Source organism: Musa acuminata, chromosome BXJ1-4 (genome assembly GCF_036884655.1).
Source record: "Musa acuminata AAA Group cultivar baxijiao chromosome BXJ1-4, Cavendish_Baxijiao_AAA, whole genome shotgun sequence".
Classification (NCBI taxonomy): Eukaryota; Viridiplantae; Streptophyta; class Magnoliopsida; order Zingiberales; family Musaceae; genus Musa; species Musa acuminata.
The window spans coordinates 28442112-28462941 of record NC_088330.1 but is presented as its reverse complement, the minus strand read 5'-3'; the positions used below and the strand labels follow the sequence as shown (position 1 = coordinate 28462941).

At 35.1% G+C, this 20830-nt stretch overlaps 1 protein-coding gene across 2 annotated transcripts; it reads left to right on the top strand.

Moving 5' to 3' along the window:
* The first annotated feature begins 821 nt into the window (after positions 1-821).
* LOC103981946 (methyltransferase FFUJ_09178) lies at positions 822-19914 on the top strand. 2 transcript variants are annotated; one of them, XM_009398719.2, is made up of 8 exons: positions 822-1194; positions 1327-1439; positions 4658-4707; positions 7563-7796; positions 10432-10584; positions 19170-19265; positions 19346-19366; positions 19548-19914. In XM_009398719.2, exons 1-8 carry the CDS (start codon positions 908-910, stop codon positions 19716-19718), a joined length of 1125 nt encoding a protein of 374 aa, XP_009396994.2. In that variant the 5' UTR covers positions 822-907; the 3' UTR covers positions 19719-19914. The 2 variants fall into 2 exon arrangements, with proteins under 2 accessions (XP_009396994.2, XP_065028058.1); XM_065171986.1 differs by having other exon boundaries at positions 19532-19914.
* The last annotated feature ends 916 nt before the right edge of the window (positions 19915-20830 follow it).

Genomic DNA, 20830 nt, shown 5'->3' with positions numbered 1-20830 from the left:
CAGTTTAGAACCTATACAATTTTTCATTTGATGCTAAATTTTATGGGACAAGTACTGAGTTACAGTTTGATCTTGGGCAGAATTGTAGAAAATACATGCATCTTTGGCACCTTTTGTGACTTGTTATTTTTTCTTTTTATCATCAATATGTGAGTAAATATTATCTATCACATAGAGCAGATGTGGAGACACATGTATGGATTTGTTGCTAAATTTTGCCCTTTGTCAGGACTTGTGGATTCAAATGTTGTTAGCTAGCTGTTAATAAAGTTATTAAGGGATTATATCTGTCTTAATGATGGTAACAAAGAATCAACCTAAGTTACCTTGAGAACTGTGGTAGTAGAAAGAAACATGGGGATGTTATACAAACATTGCTAGTTAATTATCATTCTAGAGGTTAGTGCACTAATGTGCAAGTGATGAGTTTATTGAATTGACACAACAGGATCACAAATAAGAAAAAAATTATGGTGTCAATTTTAAAGAATATTTCTAAAAGATAGTACTAGAAATTATGGAATGTGAATGACATTTGTGAACAATTAGAATTCAATCAGAAGGAATCATCTAAAAATTGCATGAACATGTTGTCTACCTGTACATGTCATGGTCAAACGAGATGAGACAATTTGCATAAATAAATAGTGGAAGTAAATAAGAAAACTAAAAAGATAAAATATATGAAATATTCTTGGTCACCGTAGGGGTTGCCACCGTTTCGATCTCCAACCCGCAACCCGCAACCCGCACCCAAGCTCACTTTTTCAATCCACGTGTAAGAAAACTATAGGCTCATAGTAATCCACGGGGATAACGGTTGGTGTTACGGACTCGCGTCGTCGCCGATCGACGGCAGTCGTGTGTGAGAGTGGAGGACGACACCCGCCTCCCGAGAAGGAAAAAGATGTCGCTACTCGCCGCATCTTCCACTGCCTTCTCGAAGCTTTCCCATCAATCTCCTCTCCGCCGCACGAGTGCGTCTACCGACAGCAGGAGTCCTCCTCCCCATGGCCGCGTCGTCGTGGTCCGGGCATCTCCAGTGCCCGCAGCTGACGGCGTCGAGTTGGAAGGGGAGCTGGAGCTGCCTCGGTGGGCGGGGGAGACCTCGCTCTCCCGCTTCATCGGGGCCCTCATCTCCTTCAAGCCTCTCTTCTCGGTCATGAAGCTCGGGGCACGGCAGCTCCTCATCGGGTACCACAAGAAATCCCCCAAATTTCATCTCTGTTTCGGTCTCTGTTGTTAAGATTTCTCCCCCTTTTACAACCTTCTCAAGAGGCCGAGTTTTCTTGACACATGCTTTTCTACTGTTCTTGGACCTGTAAGTAATGCGGAGAAGGCGAATATACCGTGGAGGGAGATGACGAATGAGATTCTGAATTCGGACGTTTACAAGGAGATGGAGAGCGTCCAAAATCCGTCTCTGGTTTATCCGGATTGTGAGTAATTTAACTTTCGTCACATATTCTTTTTGATTATTTTATTTTTCAAAGGCTTTATGTTAAGTATGCAACTGAATTTGCAACAACTAGTTTGTAATTAATCAAAATGCTATAACCATCATTTGACTTTGTGCTGTGTATGAAAAAGAAACATGTAACAGGATCACTAGGTTGATTTATGGACACAAAATTCCACGCCAATTGCTCGTTTATTTTGACGAGTTATGTGGATTGGCAATTGTGAATCAGGAATTGCCACCTCTGTACCAAATCATCCCGGGATGGAGGTCTTAATAAATTTGGGAAAGTAGAAGTGAGTAAAATTAACCAATTTGTTCTTTACTTTTTTCTTAAACCGGGGTTTGAATTACCATTAAGCTTAAGCACAAGCTTTTCTAGTAAGTTCTCTGTTTATTAAGTCAGTATCAAGACGATAAGCTCCGTAGGCAGATCTATTTGTCCTTGAGATTGAATAGAATAAGTGCATTGAGCATCTTGTCATGACAGGTAATGATGGAAACGACCCTTTTCCCCATTTTTATGTGCATACTACGAGCAGATTCATGCTGAATCCTAGTGAGATGATTGTAGCAGGCCATTGTTGACATTTCTTGATGTTATTAGTCATGCTTCTACATCTTGCTCTTTCTAACACTGTTTTATTCAAGACCAATTTGTTCTATAATTTTACAAGTTGAGACTCATAGAAGCAGTAGCCTATCTTGAGATTTAAGATCATCAGTTTCCTATTTGCAATATAGAAATTACGAAATTAATACAAAAGACCAGTGAAAAACATGTGGAATTTTAAGTTATATTATAGAAAAACAAAAGTCAAAAGTTAATATTTACAAAATCATAATTAAGACTATTTTCTAGCTATTGTTTCAGAGGCTAATATTGAGTTCTATTGATCGGGTCAGTTAGAACTTTTAAACTGCATTATAATAGTAAGTAAAGTTTACAGCTTTGCAATTGATATCATTCTTCTCCTATCTTTGATTTTATTTAACTATGTTTTGAGATTAATCTTTCCCCCAGTGTGATACCTGACACCTACATCACTCAATTCCAGAACTTGAAGGCCTTTGGGCCCCTAAATTTTGTGTCCAACAATGTATTAGATGTTTATCTTGATGTACATAACAAGTTCGTTTTTCTGGTGGATATAGAACATCCCACTACATTGAGAGAGTATGAAAAATAACTTGCACTGTGAACAAAAAACATAAGCAAGCTAATTACCTTAGGAGACAATATTAGGTGGTTAATGAATCAGAAGTTTAGCAGATGGCTGTGCAGATAAAATTTTTGCTTACAGGTAACTGCATGGGCTTTTGATAGGCTTTTAACTTAAGAAGGTCATAAGGAAACGAAGGCACATAGATGGAGAGGTTAAAGTTTCTTTTTTAAAGGAACTCAAAAAATGAAAGAGGCATGATAATGAGATGAAAGTATAGTTTGCTTAGGCAAGATAAGTCTGTTGTGTTTGTGACCAAATCTGAGGCAATGTGGTATAATCTCAAACTAAACAAAATGAAACTACAGAAAAAGTTGGTTATGCTTGTCGTGATTAGCTTCATAAATTCATTGTAACTTCCAGATGTTATACACTTCAGAAATTCTTGCTTACTTTTTGTTCATAACAATTTGTAATGTCCTTGGTCTTTTGCTACTCGCATAAGAAAATTGTTTTGACATGCTGTCCTCTATCTAATACGTGTCAGCACTGCTTTGCATAATGATCAGTGTACTTGTCAGATTGACTGTACCATTTTGCTTCTAGGTGAGTTATAAGTGCATTTTTTATTTGCAAGTTACCATGCTATGTAATGTAGTAGGACAAGGTGTGATTTGTGACAGACAAAAGTGTGAGAAGGGGCCTTGAAAAAATGTCAATGTCTCTCATCCTTTAAAAATTGTGGCTGTTTGAAATTAAGGTTATGAAAATGTTTTAGAATAATATAATGCTTCCATCAAACTCACTCTGGTTTCTAAGAGAGACACCTGGGCTTCTTGACCTCACACCAACCACGTGTTATATGATGGGTAAATTCATCATCAATGAAAAACAATTCTATCATTTTAACATGAACTTCAAAACCTTTATCAAACAGTCTAAAATTCTTAAATTCTAAGAGAAATAATAGTTTTAAGTATTAATCTATAGATCTAACATTATTCAAATTTGAGTGACCTCCTGGTTTTACTCCTCTGTCAAATTGGTCCTAGTGTCATCTTCACATCTTATTCCAAATCACTTTGAATTTAATTTGTCAACTTTTTCTCTTCTCTTGGAACTAAGGTCTCTAAGATGTAATATCATTCTTTTGGATGTTCTTCAACATACTAACTCCTAAATTTAGAACCTCTATAACTCTTAAACATTTCCAAAGTGTTGTCTAGTTTATTAGTGGTGTTTTTGAAGTCTCATTTCTTTTATTTCAGTAAAATGAGGTTCTCATTGCTCATATAAATTTGTTTATTTATTATTTTGATAAGAAGATAGGTGCTCATAATGAGCAGCGACAGAACTTTTGTGTTTATATTGAAGGTTTTTTAACTAAAGTGCAGCTCCTGCCAATATGGTGTCCAGGGATGATTAGTGGACATAGCTTTAGCCCCACAATCAGCGTTCCTATTTTTGTGATTTTAACAATTGTCAGTCAGGTTGCTGTGCCCTGTAGCAAGGTTTTAAATGATGGTCTGGTATTGGTTTCAGCAAACTACCGGGCTGGTACATTAGTGTGTGTACCGGTTGGTATGCCGACCCATATTCCATGTTATCAGCTGAAAATGATAATAATTATGTATGTACTGGTTAAGTATTCTATGTTACGGTTTCTCAATCATCAAAAGTTAGCATGGCCAACAGGCCAAGATCTTGGAGATATTATGATATGCACAATGTGATAACTGTAAAGCTCCACTACTATTTCTTGTTTCGTATTTACTTGATTAAACTGGAAATGTACTTCAATTTAATTCGCTATATTTGAATTAATTCTTCTACTCCCTTAGAACTAGTCAACTTTAATTGGTCTCTTTCATCAGTTTTTTTTCTAGGGACTAACAGAGTTTTGCCATATGATACTTCTGAAAACCTAGTCAAGAAGAGTTTAGTATATCTTCATTTCAGGTTTATGGGCTAATAAATTTGCTCAAGTGCTGGTCATTATCCGATCTTCTCTAAAATTACTTTTTTTTATGAACAGATTATCTAAATCCATTTCATGCATATGATGAAGGGAACCTATCTTGGCTGGTAAATTTTGTCTCTTTTGCTCTTCAATTATAATAATTGTAGTATGACAACCAATTGGCTACACCTGTTGCTGAATACCCTTATGAATAATAGTGTATTCTCTTGCTCTAAACAGTCTGATGCTCATTCTTGTTGACTTCGATTCTTGGGTCATATTTATTTAAAGGGTAGTTTACCTTTAGGTGGAACTTAGACAGTAGCGAGTACGTTTTATTCCTCTGAAGTTATTTGATGTTCTATGATCTTCAGCAGTTTCTTTAGCTAGTTTGATTAATATTTCATCACGATATATTTCCTGTTAAAATAAGACAAATAACACATTACTTTTAGAAACTAGGACCTTTCTGCATGATGGTTAATCTCTGTTTCAAAATCATCTCTATGGCACTGAAAAAAAAGGAAGAAGATCCAATCTTGAGAATATAGGAAGACTTCTCCCTTTTAATGCTAGTCAACCCATGACAAACATCATATTGCCAACTGTGCTTGCTGAACCATTGATTGACATGAATATGTCCGGTATGCAACATCATTAATGAAAAATGAACTTCAGGCTAAAAAGTTGAGATTTTTATACTTCAGGAGTGATAATATCACATATTTGACACCCTTAGAAACCATAGTTGATTTCATTAAAGTTCTCTTATTCTTAATGCTGCAGCCTGATCATCAACTTAAGTTACACAGTCACATAAATGAATAAGTGAAGGAACCAATCTTTTAAAAGCAAGGTGTTAAATGTTTTGGTATGCAAGGTGTTGTTCTGTTGTAAAATATGAATCATCATACTAAAAGGATCATTGCAAACCTTTCAACAGCCCGTTATAAATCTTTCTGTGGTTCTTCAAAGTTGAAAGTCCTACAAATAGTTCTCAATGTGACATGATGTACATTCTGGCATCTATTTTTGGAACAGAGTCTGCTATCCTGTTAAATTTGAAAGACAAATGAACACTGTTAATTAATTGAACTGTAAATTACTGGAAAAATGATAATGACAACAACAATCCCATGGCATCCAACTGTTTAATGTCACTTTTGTGGATTTTTTATTTGCTTTTTTGATGGACTTATCACTAAGCAGGTCATGATATCCTTAATGATTTTGTAGCCAAGCCTTTTGTATCATCTTCTATCTTTTCTAATACCAAAAATCCAGGTTGAGTTTCGTGACCTTACATGTCTTTGATCTTGTTTGGAAGTATTTGTTTGGAAGTATTTATTAGAGGTCTTTAATCTTCCTCTACCTTAGGCTTAATTTTGTTATCTTATTTACTGATGATATTGTCTTAGTTGATGAGAGCCTAAGTGGAATTAGTTATAAACTTGAGCAATGGAGACAATCCTTAGAAACTAAATGTTTTAGATTAAATAAGACTAAGACTAAATATATGATATGCAATTTTAGTAATTATAAGAATAGACAAGATAATATAGTTAAGTTAGATGAACAAGAAGTATTTTTAAGTAAAATATTTAGATATTTTGGATCAATTATTTAACAGGATGAAGAACTCGATGAAGACATTATTCATAGAGTAAAAATAAGATGTTTAAAATGACAAGAGGCATCAAAAGTCTTGTGTGATCATTGGATATCTTTGAGATTAAAAGAAAAATTTTATAAGACAGTTATGAGACCAATAATGCTTTATAGATCTGAGTGTTGACAATTGAGAAATAACATATACAAAAAGTTTGTGTTGCCGAAATGAGAATGTTGAGATGGATGTGTGAAGTTACTACGAAAGATAGAAAAAGAAATATTTTTATTCATGAACAACTAGGTATTGTTTCGATAGAGGATAATATGAGAGAAAACCGTTTAACATGATATAGGCATATGCTTGGGAGAACCTCGGATGCGGTAGTCAAAAGAGGTGAAATGATTAATATTGGTGGTACAAGGAGAGGTAGAGGAAGACCAAAAAAGGCTTTAATAGAAAGTTAGAAACTATAAATAAAGATTTGAGTACTCAAAACTTAACTAAACATATGCCTTTTTATATATCTCAATAGCGGTAAAAGATCCATATAGTCAACCCCAAATAGTTGGGACTTATGGCTTTGTTGTTGTTGTTGATGATTTATTATATGATCTTACATTATGTTGTTTCTTCCCTGGGGTGTCAACATTATCAGCTCCTTATGGACTTGAATTTTTAGCCATCAAACTTTAATCTGCAGTTTGACACCCTACAACAGCATCTAGATGCAAATTACTCTTGCAGCTGGACCAGGTGGGAAAAAGAAACCTTGCATGACTGAAGTCGATCCTGTTTAGTGCTATAGGCTTGATTGGAATCCACCTGTAGATTTATTTCCAGTCAACTTATTTATGTTACTGCTCTTTTTATCTTATGGTGAATCTGATGCCAATGTCACCTGTAGAGCCACCTTTTGCTGAATAATCGGAGCCTTTGGAGTTCAATAAATGAAGTAACTTTCGTAAGCAACCTGGAAGTGTGCAATGCCTTTTGAACTTGATTCCCTCATCAGTAACCTTGCTAAGAGAGCCATATGCCAACTTGATAGTTCCTTATTCTTAAAAGAACAAGAACATTTTCTTTTAGACATTATATTGTAGGAGCTTCCTGAATGTAGAATCTATCTTTCATCAGAAGTTCTATCATCAAACACTACCAGAACATCTCTTTCATCTTAAAATGGTCAGAACAAACCCGTTACTGCTTTTTCTTATTTGAAAATGACTTTGGAAAACAAATGTCCAAGGGTATTCTACTCTTGGTTTGATTGACTAGGTATTACAAATATATGGTCAATCGGTTTTTTTTAATAATTTGATTATAAAACTTCTGAAGACAGTTTATTTGAGCATTCTCTTCATATGGCAGGCAGCTGCAGAGGCAGAAGCTGCAACCATGTCCATTGCAAAATTAGCAGTACCTGATGCCCCTACAGTTGATGAAGCAAATAAAATTGTACGCGGCAATTGGTTGAAGGCAATTGAAATTCACCTTAAACAATATTCAGGGAATTCAGAGACCAATGATATTTTAGACATTGGTTGCTCTATAGGAGTTAGCACACGGTACCTTGCTGAAATGTTTCCTTCAGCTAATGTTACTGTAAGTGCTTAATTTTTCATATATTTGAATAAGTTACCTTGCTTAGGATAAATATGTTTATGGACTACATCGATTACTAAGAAAAATTGATTTTACTTATTGGACTTGATTCTAGGTCTCGGAAATATTTTGATGGTACTCCTGTGAAACTTAAATTATTGATGTGAAATCAATGTGGATGAATTATTTTATTTTATATTGAGAAAATCAAGGTTTGTTGTACCACGGCATACGCTCGGTATGGACGGTATGTACTGGTCTGATAGAGGACTGGTATGGGTGGTACATATCGGTTTGTCGGTATGCCCCACCATATCGTGTGTTGGTACATCGGTACATATCATACCGATGGCTGATCAGTACACTAGTACGGATTAGTAAGGTGAACCATGGTGAAAATATTATCTAATATATTTTAAAATGAATTCATAATTTTATACTAAAAGAATCTTATTTGCAATTTAAAATTCTATTTTTAGCTTCTATAAGTGAGAATTATGATGGAAATCCAATAAAGAATTTCCAAGATGGATTTACTCTCACAAAGACTAACGTTAGTTATTTCATTAATGTGTGTTGGAGATATCATGTTAATCTTCAGACTTTGGTTTGATTCGATGAAATTATGGGGTGCGGTTTACTCTCTTGAAACTTGGTTTGACTTGTTGGAATTGTAGATTGAATTATAGTCTTGGGAGTCATTTTTGACTTATTGGAATTGTGGTTTGAGTCAAGGTTCGCTGTACCGTACCGTACCAGCATTTCGACTCGGGCTCGGTACGGTATGGTACCGGTGTACCGGGCGGTACATCAGGGCGTATCGAGCGGTACGCCCTGGTGTACCGAATATTTTTTTATTTTTCATATTGTAGCAGTGCTACAGTATAGTACTGTAGCGGTACCGGGCGGTCCGCGTACCGGTAACCTGTCGGACCGGTACATACCGCCCGGTACGGGTGGTACGCTTCGGTACGACAGACCATGGTTTGAGTATAATCTAGTTGTTGGTGCCCATGATATCATAAGCCCTATAAATAGTGGTTTTCAAATGTAATTCAACATGAAGTGATTTTGGAAACACAATTGTCATGTTATAGCCTCTCTTATCTCTTATTCTTTCTACTCTCCTCTTACCTATTTGTCTCTATCTTCCCTGAGCTGCTATAAACTATCTGTTGGTGCAAAAGTGATGGATGCTATAAACTACCTGTTGGTGCACATCAGTGATGGATTCTATAAACTATATGTTGGTGCACTACATAAGGATTAAAGTTCAATTATGTTGGTACACAGCATAGGGATTAAAGGTTCAATTAGGTCTACTCAATCTTCTCTCTCTTTCTCTCTTCCCTTCTTTCTACGAGTTCTACATCATTGTATATAATTTTACTAGTTAGGAGCAAGTTAATGGACACATTAGCTGCACACATCAGATTATTAGGCACTAAAGTCCTCTTATATGAAGTTGAGAATTTTTCTAAATGTGCATTGTTGCAATGTAAGGTTGTTCAGTGAAAATCATTTATGCAAAAACTGTACTTTATGATTAAAATATTAATATTTAGCCTTCACCAGGAATTAGGATAATGCTCATTCTAATCATTTTTCTACTCATGCAAAGGTTTTCCTTCACCTTTCACGGGCAATAGAAATGTGAAACTTTGTGGTTTGAGGGCTTAGTTATTTATAATGCTCATTCTAATCATTTTTCTACTCATGCAAAGGTTTTCCTTCACCTTTCACGGGCAATAGAAATGTGAAACTTTGTGGTTTGAGGGCTTAGTTATTTATTTAACATGCATTACTGTTGCAGGGTTAGTTCTTGTACCCTTATTGTCTTTCTTTATTATTATTATTTTTTTTTCTTTAGACACTGGTGCCAGATAACTTTAATTTTATTTTCTGGAAGGTAATATGTCCACCTTGTATGCGGCATATCTATGAATTTTTTTCCCTCTTGAAACAAAAGTTGTGACACATATGAAGAAGGAACAAAAGTACTGTTAACATAATTGGAAGAAAGGAAAATGGTCGTAGAACCATGCTATTTATACGCTTCAAGGGAAAAGAACAAGAATGACTAGTAATTGTGAATATATGATCTTAGAAAGAATATACAACAACAAAGCCATAAAGTCCCAACCATGGACCATCATTTTGCCCAAATCGATATGAAACGAGTGGTATATATCGGTTTAAGCATGAATTGGTATGTGGACTACCCCTGTTTTCGGGTCACCTTTTGTCGTCATTGAAATCTGTGTGTAACCATAACTTTTGTTAAGTTAGAGTATTTAAATCCTTATTTGTAGTTTCTATTAAAGTGCTTTTAGGTTTCCCTCTACTCTTTTTTATTTATTTTACCACTTCTAACTACTGCATCTATAGGTCTTATAAGCAATCTTTAGAAAGAGTTTGCTGCGTTGAAGTTTGTGTTTACTTTTTTCAACAGCCATGTTGTGGATCTCGTATGCAGCTAACTCATCTGAAATGATATGGTTAATATTACTTGCCAATAAATTTTGTCAAACGGCCTGCAAAATTTTCTCTATCAAAATTCATTGATATGTTTTCTTTTTCATGGAAGGAAATATCTATCCTATTTTGTGGTAAATATCTATCTTATGTTATGCAGGGGTTAGATCTGTCTCCTTACTTTCTGTCTGTTGCGCAATACAAGGAAAAGAAAAAAGCTGCAAGGATCAAGCCTATTAGGTGGATCCATGCTAATGGTGAATGTACAGGGTTACCTTCAAAATCATTCGACCTAGTCTCACTAGCTTATGTGGTTAGTTGCAGTCTCCAGCTAGTTTACCAAATAATTCTGCATTCCTCTGAGTATATCATTTCTGCAATCCAGTAATTTTTTTGTATTTTCTTGGTAGTACATATTAAAATGTTGGTAAAAGTTCACTTTTTCATGCAAATCCCAAATTGTGAAAATTAAAATGACCAATTTACCCTTAAAAGTTGGATTCCTGCATACATTCAGGTGTTTTTCAAGGCAGATATACATCTCTTCAAAACTTTTCTGGAGTGCATATGTAAAGAATGTCTATTAGATGTTTCATATAGTTCATGAATATCAACTACTAGTCATTTGCTAATTTGTTATCTTAAAGTTTGTACAAATGACTAGAAAATACAATTTTGTTTATTAATATCAAATGTATGAATGCTTCTCATAGCCATTGAATGTGGAACATTCCATGTTGCAGCATGACAATGGCTATGTGAGTCGGTTGTACATGAGTTGTAGGTTTCGAAGGGTTATGTTGTGTTACGATATATATTGAATCACTTAGGATCATTTTCTACACAAATTAAGATATTTTTTCTTACTAAGTAGTTAGCTTTGAATTTAATTTGATCAATAACAATGGTAGTAGAAAAAATGAAAGGTACAGACTAATTGATTTTTTTTAATAATTAGTTTTATACTTATTCTGAACTTTGCTTGATAAACTCTAGAGGAGGAATATCTATAAAGGATTTTATTTATTTTTTGTTGGTTGATATATATAGCAATATTTGTTGTACCGTTTCAAACTGGTGTATCGATCGATTGGCAGTACGATATATACCGCTCTATGTCGACATACTATGTTGGTATGATGGGGCGTACTGATAGCATCGAAAAATGGCCGAAAATAGCTTTAAAAATTCTTGAAAAATAGAAAAAAATTAGATTAGGGTTTTTAAGTGAAAAATAAATACAAATTTAGTATAATTTTAGCAAAACTAATCTAAATTAGGAAAGAATAGTGACATTTTTTTCGGGTTTTGAGGAGTAGCTTTGTGGCATGTTCCGGATCATTCTTTCGTCGATATTGAATTACCTACAAAGAAATGATTTGAATAGTTATATTATTTGTTAAATAGCTTAAATTTTAATATTCAAATAAATCAAGTAATTAATTGATGGTTATACCTGGTTCTACCACAAAAAAGAACGACGTGATTTCACGAGCGATGGATTGGGGTTCTCGATCCTATGCGTCTATACATCAATTTGATATGTTTGTCGGATCCAATCATGAAATTGATCCCATGATATAGTATACTGATATATCGTATGCCACATTAGTGCATCAAGATGGTGATGATCGTAGTCTGATCATTGTGAACCACGCATGTCCGAGGCATCTCCTGAGGCAAGTATGATTGTGGCACGTATTGGTGTGGAGGTTGGAGAATACTAGAACTTCTACTTTCGTTATTGATTAGTTGTTTTGTATCATAAGATCGATTGTCGTATTGCTGTTTGAAGAACAATGGTCAACTATCACCTTACTAATGTTGGCTGTAAAATTCTCCATAATACGATGACTTTGAATGCAACAAGTTTCACTCTATGTCTACGTCGTGTAGGCTTTATCACATTTGCTCAAAATCATCCACTACCTTCCCCTTCCATGTATAAACTTGATTAGTACCTTGTCGAGCTCTATGATTTGAATCTTAGTAGCATGTGTAAAATACTGCTCCTCGGTCTATGCACTATTAAACTGTGTAGATGGGATCACCGACTCGATGTCGTCGACATCATCAATCGAGGCACTACTATCCATGTCGTTGCCATGTCTTCGGACCGACCGGGTTGTTGAATACGATTGAGAAGGTTTGGTTGCTCGACTTAATTCTTTTCAATGGTGTGGCTGATGCTACTGCCTTTCCCTTTGCTTTTGCCTTTACACGCTGGGCATCTCTAGTTCCTTGAGTAGTCTGACTTCTTGTTGTTCGGCTCCTTCCGTCATGTTCTGATCGAGGTGGGTCTTCCTCTTGCTTGGGATATGCTTTTTTTTCTTCTATCGCATCGGTAATAAAATGTGAAGGATGTAGAGGATCTCCTACCTCATCAAGTGGAGGATTTTCTTAGTTTTTCGTTGCTTCAACCCATTCTAACATCGGCTGTGAATCTTTATTATAGTATTGGAGGTCAATGAGATCAATCTCTGGTTCCTTTGGCTTTTTGTGTAGCTTGGAATATCGTAACCTTAGCCATATGTTGTAGTGAACATATACCAGTTTCTCCAATTGTCTATACGATAGTCTGTTACAGATTTTTGTGTGAATCAATGCAAACATTAACCAGTTACGTTTGCAATCACTCAATGTCGTCGTTTGTGAAAGTACACGGACGACAACTTTCCTTAAATTTGGTGCGTCCCCTCCAAATTATAGCCATCACTCAAATGCAAAAAGATATAAATAGGACTTTATTAACATAACAAATAATTAATGTCAAATATAGTTTATAATCAACATGTGTGTAACTTTTCCATATTAAGATCCATATTGTAATGATTTGATACAACACACTATTGGAGATTGAATCGATTATTTCCTGGAATAATCGACCCGCCATAATAGCATTGGCTACATCGATAATGTTTGACAAGAGGCAACATATAACATTTCTTAGTGTTGATAATAAATCTGATCGCGTTCCAAGACAATATCGAAATTGAATAGTTGGATTTAGATAATATGTTGCAAGACAAATAATTTCATTAGTAAGAATTTTTTAAATATTAAAAAATTATGAATTAAATTATATTGAATATGAATTTACTTGTATTATGAATGTCTTAGTTTATATAAACTTTGATCCTACAATCGATCATCTATAAATATTGTTCGACCTTAAAATTATCTATGAATGCTTTCTTAAGAGTAATCAACATATGTTTAAGATAAGACATTTAGAGATGCTTATCCATGTCGACCTTGCAGAGGACCACATAAAGTGGTTGCACTCCTATTATAATTTTACTCATAGTATTCTAAAATCTAGAAGAAAGAATAGTCTTTTCCACCTTTTTTTCCATCACTCGATCTCAAATACTTAAAATCAAACCATTTCTATGAGGTGACTATTGCCTTGAGACCCTGCCTCTTTTGCTATATTGAATTTAAAACAATTAAATTTGTAGCAAACTGAGTGACTTCGAGTTGGAGTGTCACCATTTGAAAATTTTTGTACCAAAGAGTGGACTCAATAATGATTATATATAAACTTTGTGATCGAGTGTGCTCGAGCTACACACTTGTTGACTGATGGTAGCTCTCCAATATCCTTCAGTATTAGATCCATGCAATGAGTTACATATGGAGTCTAAAATAATGTTTCCTTTATTTTCGTCAATTATAAATCAACCTTTTTAAAATTGATTCCATTATTGCTAAGTATCTAGATAATATATTATGGTCTGATCTCCTCTACCATAATATCCATTAGGTTTTTAATATAGTTTGCATCTTGAATCTTGTAGGAAGCATTAACTAACTTATGAAAAACCATTTGTCTATTGTAATACATAAGAATATTGATGATACTCATTCTTATTGGTCTTGTCCCAATGTTTTTTAAAAAGTACCTGGGCGCTCGCTTAGGCGCTCGTGCGAGGTGAGGCGAGACCCGAGCACCTTGCACTGGGTTTGGGTGATGTGCTTCATTGAAGCCCGCTTGAGCCCATGTGGCGAGCGCCCAATTGAATCTAACTAGTCGAACTAGATTTTGGACTTTGGTTTAAATCAATAGGACTTAGCTGGTTTAATCAAACCAACTAAGCCTAACAGTAAACATCAAAATCCACCCCCCCTCCCCCGACTCGCTCAGTAAACCTTAGGATCTGTTGCTGTGTCCTTGCACCCAACAAAAAGGTCTAGTCTTCCTCTTCTGCCGTTGACTAAATCCTCCATCGTTGACGTAAAGGTTCGAATCTTCCACCTTCATCGTTGCTTTTTTTGTGCGTAACTCCCTTTATCGCCTAATCTTTCGTATGTAGCTCCCTTCGTTGTTATGGGATAGGTCCGTAGCTTTCTCCATCGTTGCTACTGCCATCTGTAGCTTCCTTCGTCACCATTGTCACTATCCGAATGTTCCTTTGTCACTACCACCCTCTCCTTCCTCACCTTCCACCGTCGGTGGCTCCTCTTCCCCTGCCCCTACCACCCCACCCCACCACACCCCCCCCCCCACCACACCCCCCCTTCTTCTTCGTTGTGTATTGTTATAACTATTATTAACAATGGATTGTTAATACTATATTTTATATTATATTTTTAATATAATTTAAATTTAAATTATATATTTTTTATTTTAATATTTTAGAGAGCCTTGCTTCACTTGGGTGGGTGCCTAAGCAAGTGCCTAGTGCCACAAGTGTTTTGGGGCCTTGGCGCCTAGCACTTTTGAAAACATTGGCCTGTCCAATTATGACACATCAGTGTCACCCCATATTCGTCCTATTGCTTAAAGGATTTGATCTAATCCTTCAGTTCTATCACCTTATCTAAATACGCGTTGTGGATCTCCTTCGATGTTGGAGGTTGGATCCTCGTGCCAATGTTTTGAATAAAGAAGATCATGCTTTGATACTATGGATCTTGGGTTGTGTTTCCTGGAATCCTTTGGAATTTAAATCACTTAGCTATTGCCTTCCTAGTATCCCACTTGTTTTTTTTTTGTATATGCATTATCAATCTGTGTTTACTTTGTTGTTTATGGAGGATAGGCTTACGGATTAATATCAATAATATCGACTACTGACTACCTTATGCTACCTTGCCTCATGCTTCCAATTTGGCTCAATTGAGCACGGGCAGTTGGCTACCTCATGTTGATCGACCACTAGAATACTTGTGCAGATCCACTGCCACCGCCACACTTCCATCATGAGTCAAGTTGTTGATGTCTTACTTCCTCGCATTGTTCGCCTTATCGGTTCGTACCGATGTATTGACCAGTTGTTAGTATGATGCGTACCAAGTTGTATTGAGTCGTATCGAGCATATCGACACATGGTACATGGAGGCCTACTAACGTATTGTCCATACCGACCCCTTGTCAGACCGGTATGTACCGCTTGTATCGAGCAGTATGTTGTGGTACGACGAACCTTACTTCCTTGTACATGTATTGATGCTCTAGTGATGCATAAATGTCATCTCTGAGATTCGGATCAATATCATTGCCATGACCCTTATATTCATTCTAAACTGGTTCCTTTGTAGCCCTATAGTATTATTCCTCAGCTCTTACCTTATTTTTAATTATATCTTCCCTTTACTATTGTAACTTGTCATAAAATGATATACAGACCTTTATCAGAACCTTTTTGTGCTTTGCAACATCGGGATATCCGTCGGTCAAATACATCTTCATCCAAGTGATTCCTTCGCCTTGCTTGTGTACTCACAATAAATGCATTGCCAATTGCTAATGATAACGGTTCTCGTCTATCTTTCGAGCATGATCCCAAGTGTCATCATATGCTTATACTTTTGGCGTCATGTTCTTACCAAATTTGAATCAAATAAGTAAGTTACGATTAGCCCTAGTTTGAAATAACAAGGTGTGATTATACGTAATGAACCTACTTTGCCTCTATAAACATATCAATCAACTTATTCGACGTTAAATACATAGAATTAACTCAATATAGGTCAAATTACGATGAATTCATAATTAAACACACTAATTATAATATTAAAAACATGAATTACTTCCTAATTAGCCGTCTTTTACTATAGTAAATATATCAAACACTCTAATAATTATTAAATACATAAAATTGACCCAATAAAGGGTCAAATAATAATAAATTTATTATTAAACATACTAATTACAGTATTAGAAAACTTAATTAAACCCTAATTAGCCTTCTTGTACCAGTATAAATATATCAAACACCCTAAGAGGCATTAAATATGTAAATTTGATCTAATATAAATCAAATTACGATAAGATCATCATTAAATACACTAATTACACTATTAACATAATTAATTACTGCATAGTTATTTCTCTTTCACTACTAAAAACATGTTAAACACTCTAATAGGCATTGAAGATATTTAATTGATCCAATATGAGTCGATTAGATCAACATTAAATACATTAATAACAATATTAACATAGTTAATTATTCCCTAATTAGTCCTCTTTCACTACTATAAACATGTCAAACATTCTAATAGGTATTAAAGACATTGAATTGATCCAATATGGATCAAATTTCGATTAAATCATCATTAAAACCATTAATTAAAACATTAAAAGACTTAACTAAAACCTAATTAAAACTATTGTGCTATCACAAACATGTAAATGAAATACAAAGATTTGACTCATTAAGTGTCTAATTTTAAAAAAAATCAGCATTAAACACACTAATCATAATATTAAAGGCCTTAATTACTTCATAATTAAAACTATTCTACCATCATAAAAATCTCAATTAATGTATTAGACATTGAGAACATAGAATAGGCTTAATTATCTCATAAATCATTAAAAATCGAGAAAAAAATACATACCTTTGATTAGAGAGTTCTTCTTTTAACTTAGGTGTTAATCCTCCCTAAATAGCCTTCCAAGCTTGATCCGAACCATAAATCGTAGCATTTTGAAGTTTTAAGAGAGTGTAAATATGAGAATGAGAGAAAGAAGTGAGTGAGAAAGATATTGAGAGGGTAGGAGATTTTGAGAGAGTGAAAGGGGGTGAAAGAGGGGGAGGAAAGGGTTTTAAAACCCTTTCAAATGGATCTAATTGTTGGAACTAGTCAGATCTGAGCCATCCATCGATAACCGTCAAAATCCAACTGTTAGTGACCGGTACCGACCAGTACAGGGTGGTCGGCATACCGATCTACTGTTGGACCGGTACATATGTTACTGTACAACGAACCCTGATGTATAGAAGTAGATGGCATTCATTAGATTGGACCCCTATGATTATATGTTTTTAGTTGGTTCATATATATTGTTTTTAGCTTGTGATTATTTCTGGTTCTGTTCATGATTTCTTCAGCAATTTTATGGTGCTTCTTGGTGTAGTAAGAATCAAGATTCAGTTTTGCTTCCAATCACAAGAATAGAATATCAAGATGCTTCTATTTCTGCCTAATGCATTTGGTTGTGATAATTACTTGTTGGAAAGCTTATTTTCCCATTCATAAAGGAACCATTACTCTAGGTGAAATGGAATTTCATGGGTGCTTGCAGTAAGTCCAGTTTGTCATTTGCATGTAGAATAGATAAATAATTATTCATATGTGAAAATTCACTTGATAGTAACATGAATGTCTTGGAGGTGCAGAGCAACATTTTATGTACTTAGTAAATGATGATTCAAGAATCCACTGAATCATTGTTGAGTTTGCCATTTGCACTCACATTCTATTCTTTTGCACTCTCCTTTATTCTGTTGCACTGAATTCTTAAAGCAAGAGTTAGGCGGTACAGTTTGGGTAAGCGGGAAGGACAGAAAGAATAGATTCAATTCAAACAAGGCAGTTCTTTTCAAACAAGCTTTAGGCAATAATTTTAGCACTTGAAACTGGTTTATCTGAATTCATAATTTCAATGTCAGGTCAACTAATTGAAAGTTTCTCTTTGATGAACAAGGTTGTATGATCAATCCTTGTACAGATTCAAATTGCTATCTCTTGTGGGAAGTAACTATAGTTTCTTTAACCATTACTCAGGAAATAACCAAATATTCATGAGTAGATGTCCCATTGATTCTTCTCCTTGTGAAAAACTCCCATCCAATTGAACCTTTACAAACCTATACATGTGAAAATGCTTGTTTTACATGACGTGCCTTTTATTTTCCTTTTTAAGTATATATCTAATACATTGAAGCAACTTGTGTAATTGGTTCTTATATGACTGTTGGTGTTAAATCTTGGGTCAATATAAATCTTTCATTCTACTATTCTGAGAAGCAGATTATTTAGTTATTGTCTTCTGTTTTTTCCCTAACAAATGCAAGAACATGATCCCTGTCTCATTTTAGTTATGCCAGATATCTGATTGCACAAGAAATCCAGAGAAAAGAAACTGTAAGATAGTAAAATTAAGTAGACTTCTACTCAAGATCATCCAGGATAAGATCATTATCTTAATATAGCAACGGCTTGCTGCAACTACAGGGCCCTGCCTGGCTTGTGATGAGCTTCCATTCAGCCAGGACTAAAACCACTCTTAAAACCTCCAAAGATTTGACATGTCATTCATTCAAATAGTGTTTTGCACTCTCTTCTACTGACATTCAAATTATGTCACATATCATGCTGGAATATTATGAACGTCACAGTTAAAGCTATGATCTATTAAAACAGAGAACTAACTTTATATATCCAACATTTAGGTACTGGGAATTTCCTACAACTCTTGAATGTTCACTGTCTGTGGGCATTCCACAATATAGATAGATTTGCCATCATTCATCATTAGAGAAAGTTGAATTGTGATAGGTTGATGCAACGTTGCAGATTGGAACCATTTTATGTTTTCAATGTTTTCTTATCAATTCCTGATGACGGCTGTATAAGCCCCATTTTGCTACTGAAAACATGCAGCTTCATGAATGCCCTCAACATGCAACAATTGGATTAGTGAATGAAGCTTTTCGCCTGCTCCGACCTGGAGGAACAATTGCTGTGACAGACAACTCGGTACCAAATCTTTACTGCTGAACCTGCAACTTACCTTCATCCTTAGGTAATACGTAATGACTATTTTCTTCTTATTGCAGCCCAAGTCCAAGGTACTTCAGGTGAGTCATCCGATACATTACTTGTTTTTCTCATAAATTACTTTTTTAGTTTAAATTACAATATCTAAAATGCCGAGGGACATTGGGTATATGCATTTCATCAAGTTAATTGACTCGATATTGCAAAAAGAGAGGCCTATTCAGGTTAAGATATAACGAGTATAGATTCAAAAATTTGCAGGAACTCTCCCCAGCGAAGTTCACGTTGCTCAAAAGCACAGAGCCGTTCCTCGATGAATACTATCTTTTGGATTTAGAGAAGACAATGAGAGATGCTGGATTTGTTAGCGTCAGGACAATTATGACGAGTCCCAGACACAGAACTGTTACAGCAACAGTGCCTCACTGTTAGATAGCACTCTCATGTCCTTCACAAATATAATGAGTATTAAATTGAAATGTATGTATATTTGTGTTGAATTTTATTTTCAGTGATTATATTATTAGATAACATTTTCTTTCAATACATGTACGTCTGTACTGAGAGTATTACTTTAGACGAGAAAATCCGAAATAATTAGAAATTAATATCTTTGTTATTCTTATTATTTTTATCATTGTTATAGTATTTTGGTAGAGGAAATATAATTATTTGGTTGGCTCGCACCAATTAGGGACGACGATCTACAGCCATTCGTACGAGGCAACACTTGAATCCAATGTTGAATCAGCAGCCCCTACCGGGGAAATGACTTCGACCCAATTGTATGGAGGGGATTTCCCACTTCAGTAGAACATAGGATTGCTCTTGCATTACTCATTTCGAGCTCACTGGATCCGAGAAAGATCTAATTGGATTCATAGGGATCTTCACACGCGGAAAGACAGAATCTTTATTGGTCGGTGGCTTCGATCTCTTATCCATTCAACACCGAACCATCACCATCGTATGCAGTAGTTCATTGGAAGGGTTTCTATCAGGTGCAAATGTCATGTCCCATATGAACATTACATAAATTAATCCAATATCATGTGAGAAAATAATGCTTCAATATAATCTTTCTTGACACGTAATAATATTATTTCTAAAAGAAGAAACTATATTAAGATCCGTCTTTTCTCTTATCACAAGAGATCAAAACCGAGGGATCTGTCATTCCCAAAAAAATTTGATAGCACAAACGTAATTACGGCCGCACGATTAGTTTCTCTACTTTCATCAGAACAAGTAAATAGACTCTTAATGTCCATAATTATATTCCTAATCTATCAAAAGAAATAACATTGTACTTCATTATTCCTAATCGTTTGATCAAAATATTTAAGTTAAAGTTGATAGTATTATACTCATCATATTCTTATAAGTTAATATTAATCTTATCTATCTGAGATTAATCGATATAGCCGCTAAATTCTATGATGCTTTGCCTTTAGGAGTATTTTTTTTAAGACAACAATAGCTTCATGGTTATTGTATGGAATAGATGTATCTTAGGTGTGGCTCCAACCTGCAAAAAATTACAT

Excerpts from the sequence above, each read along its gene's own strand:
- LOC103981946 (XM_009398719.2), top strand. The coding sequence starts at position 908 with ATGTCGCTACTCGCCGCATCTTCCACTGCCTTCTCGAAGCTTTCCCAT. Across the intron at positions 10,585-19,169 it reads TAGTCTCACTAGCTTATGTG|CTTCATGAATGCCCTCAACA; the intron begins GTTAGTTGCAGT and ends GAAAACATGCAG. Across the intron at positions 19,266-19,345 it reads TTGCTGTGACAGACAACTCG|CCCAAGTCCAAGGTACTTCA; the intron begins GTACCAAATCTT and ends TTCTTATTGCAG.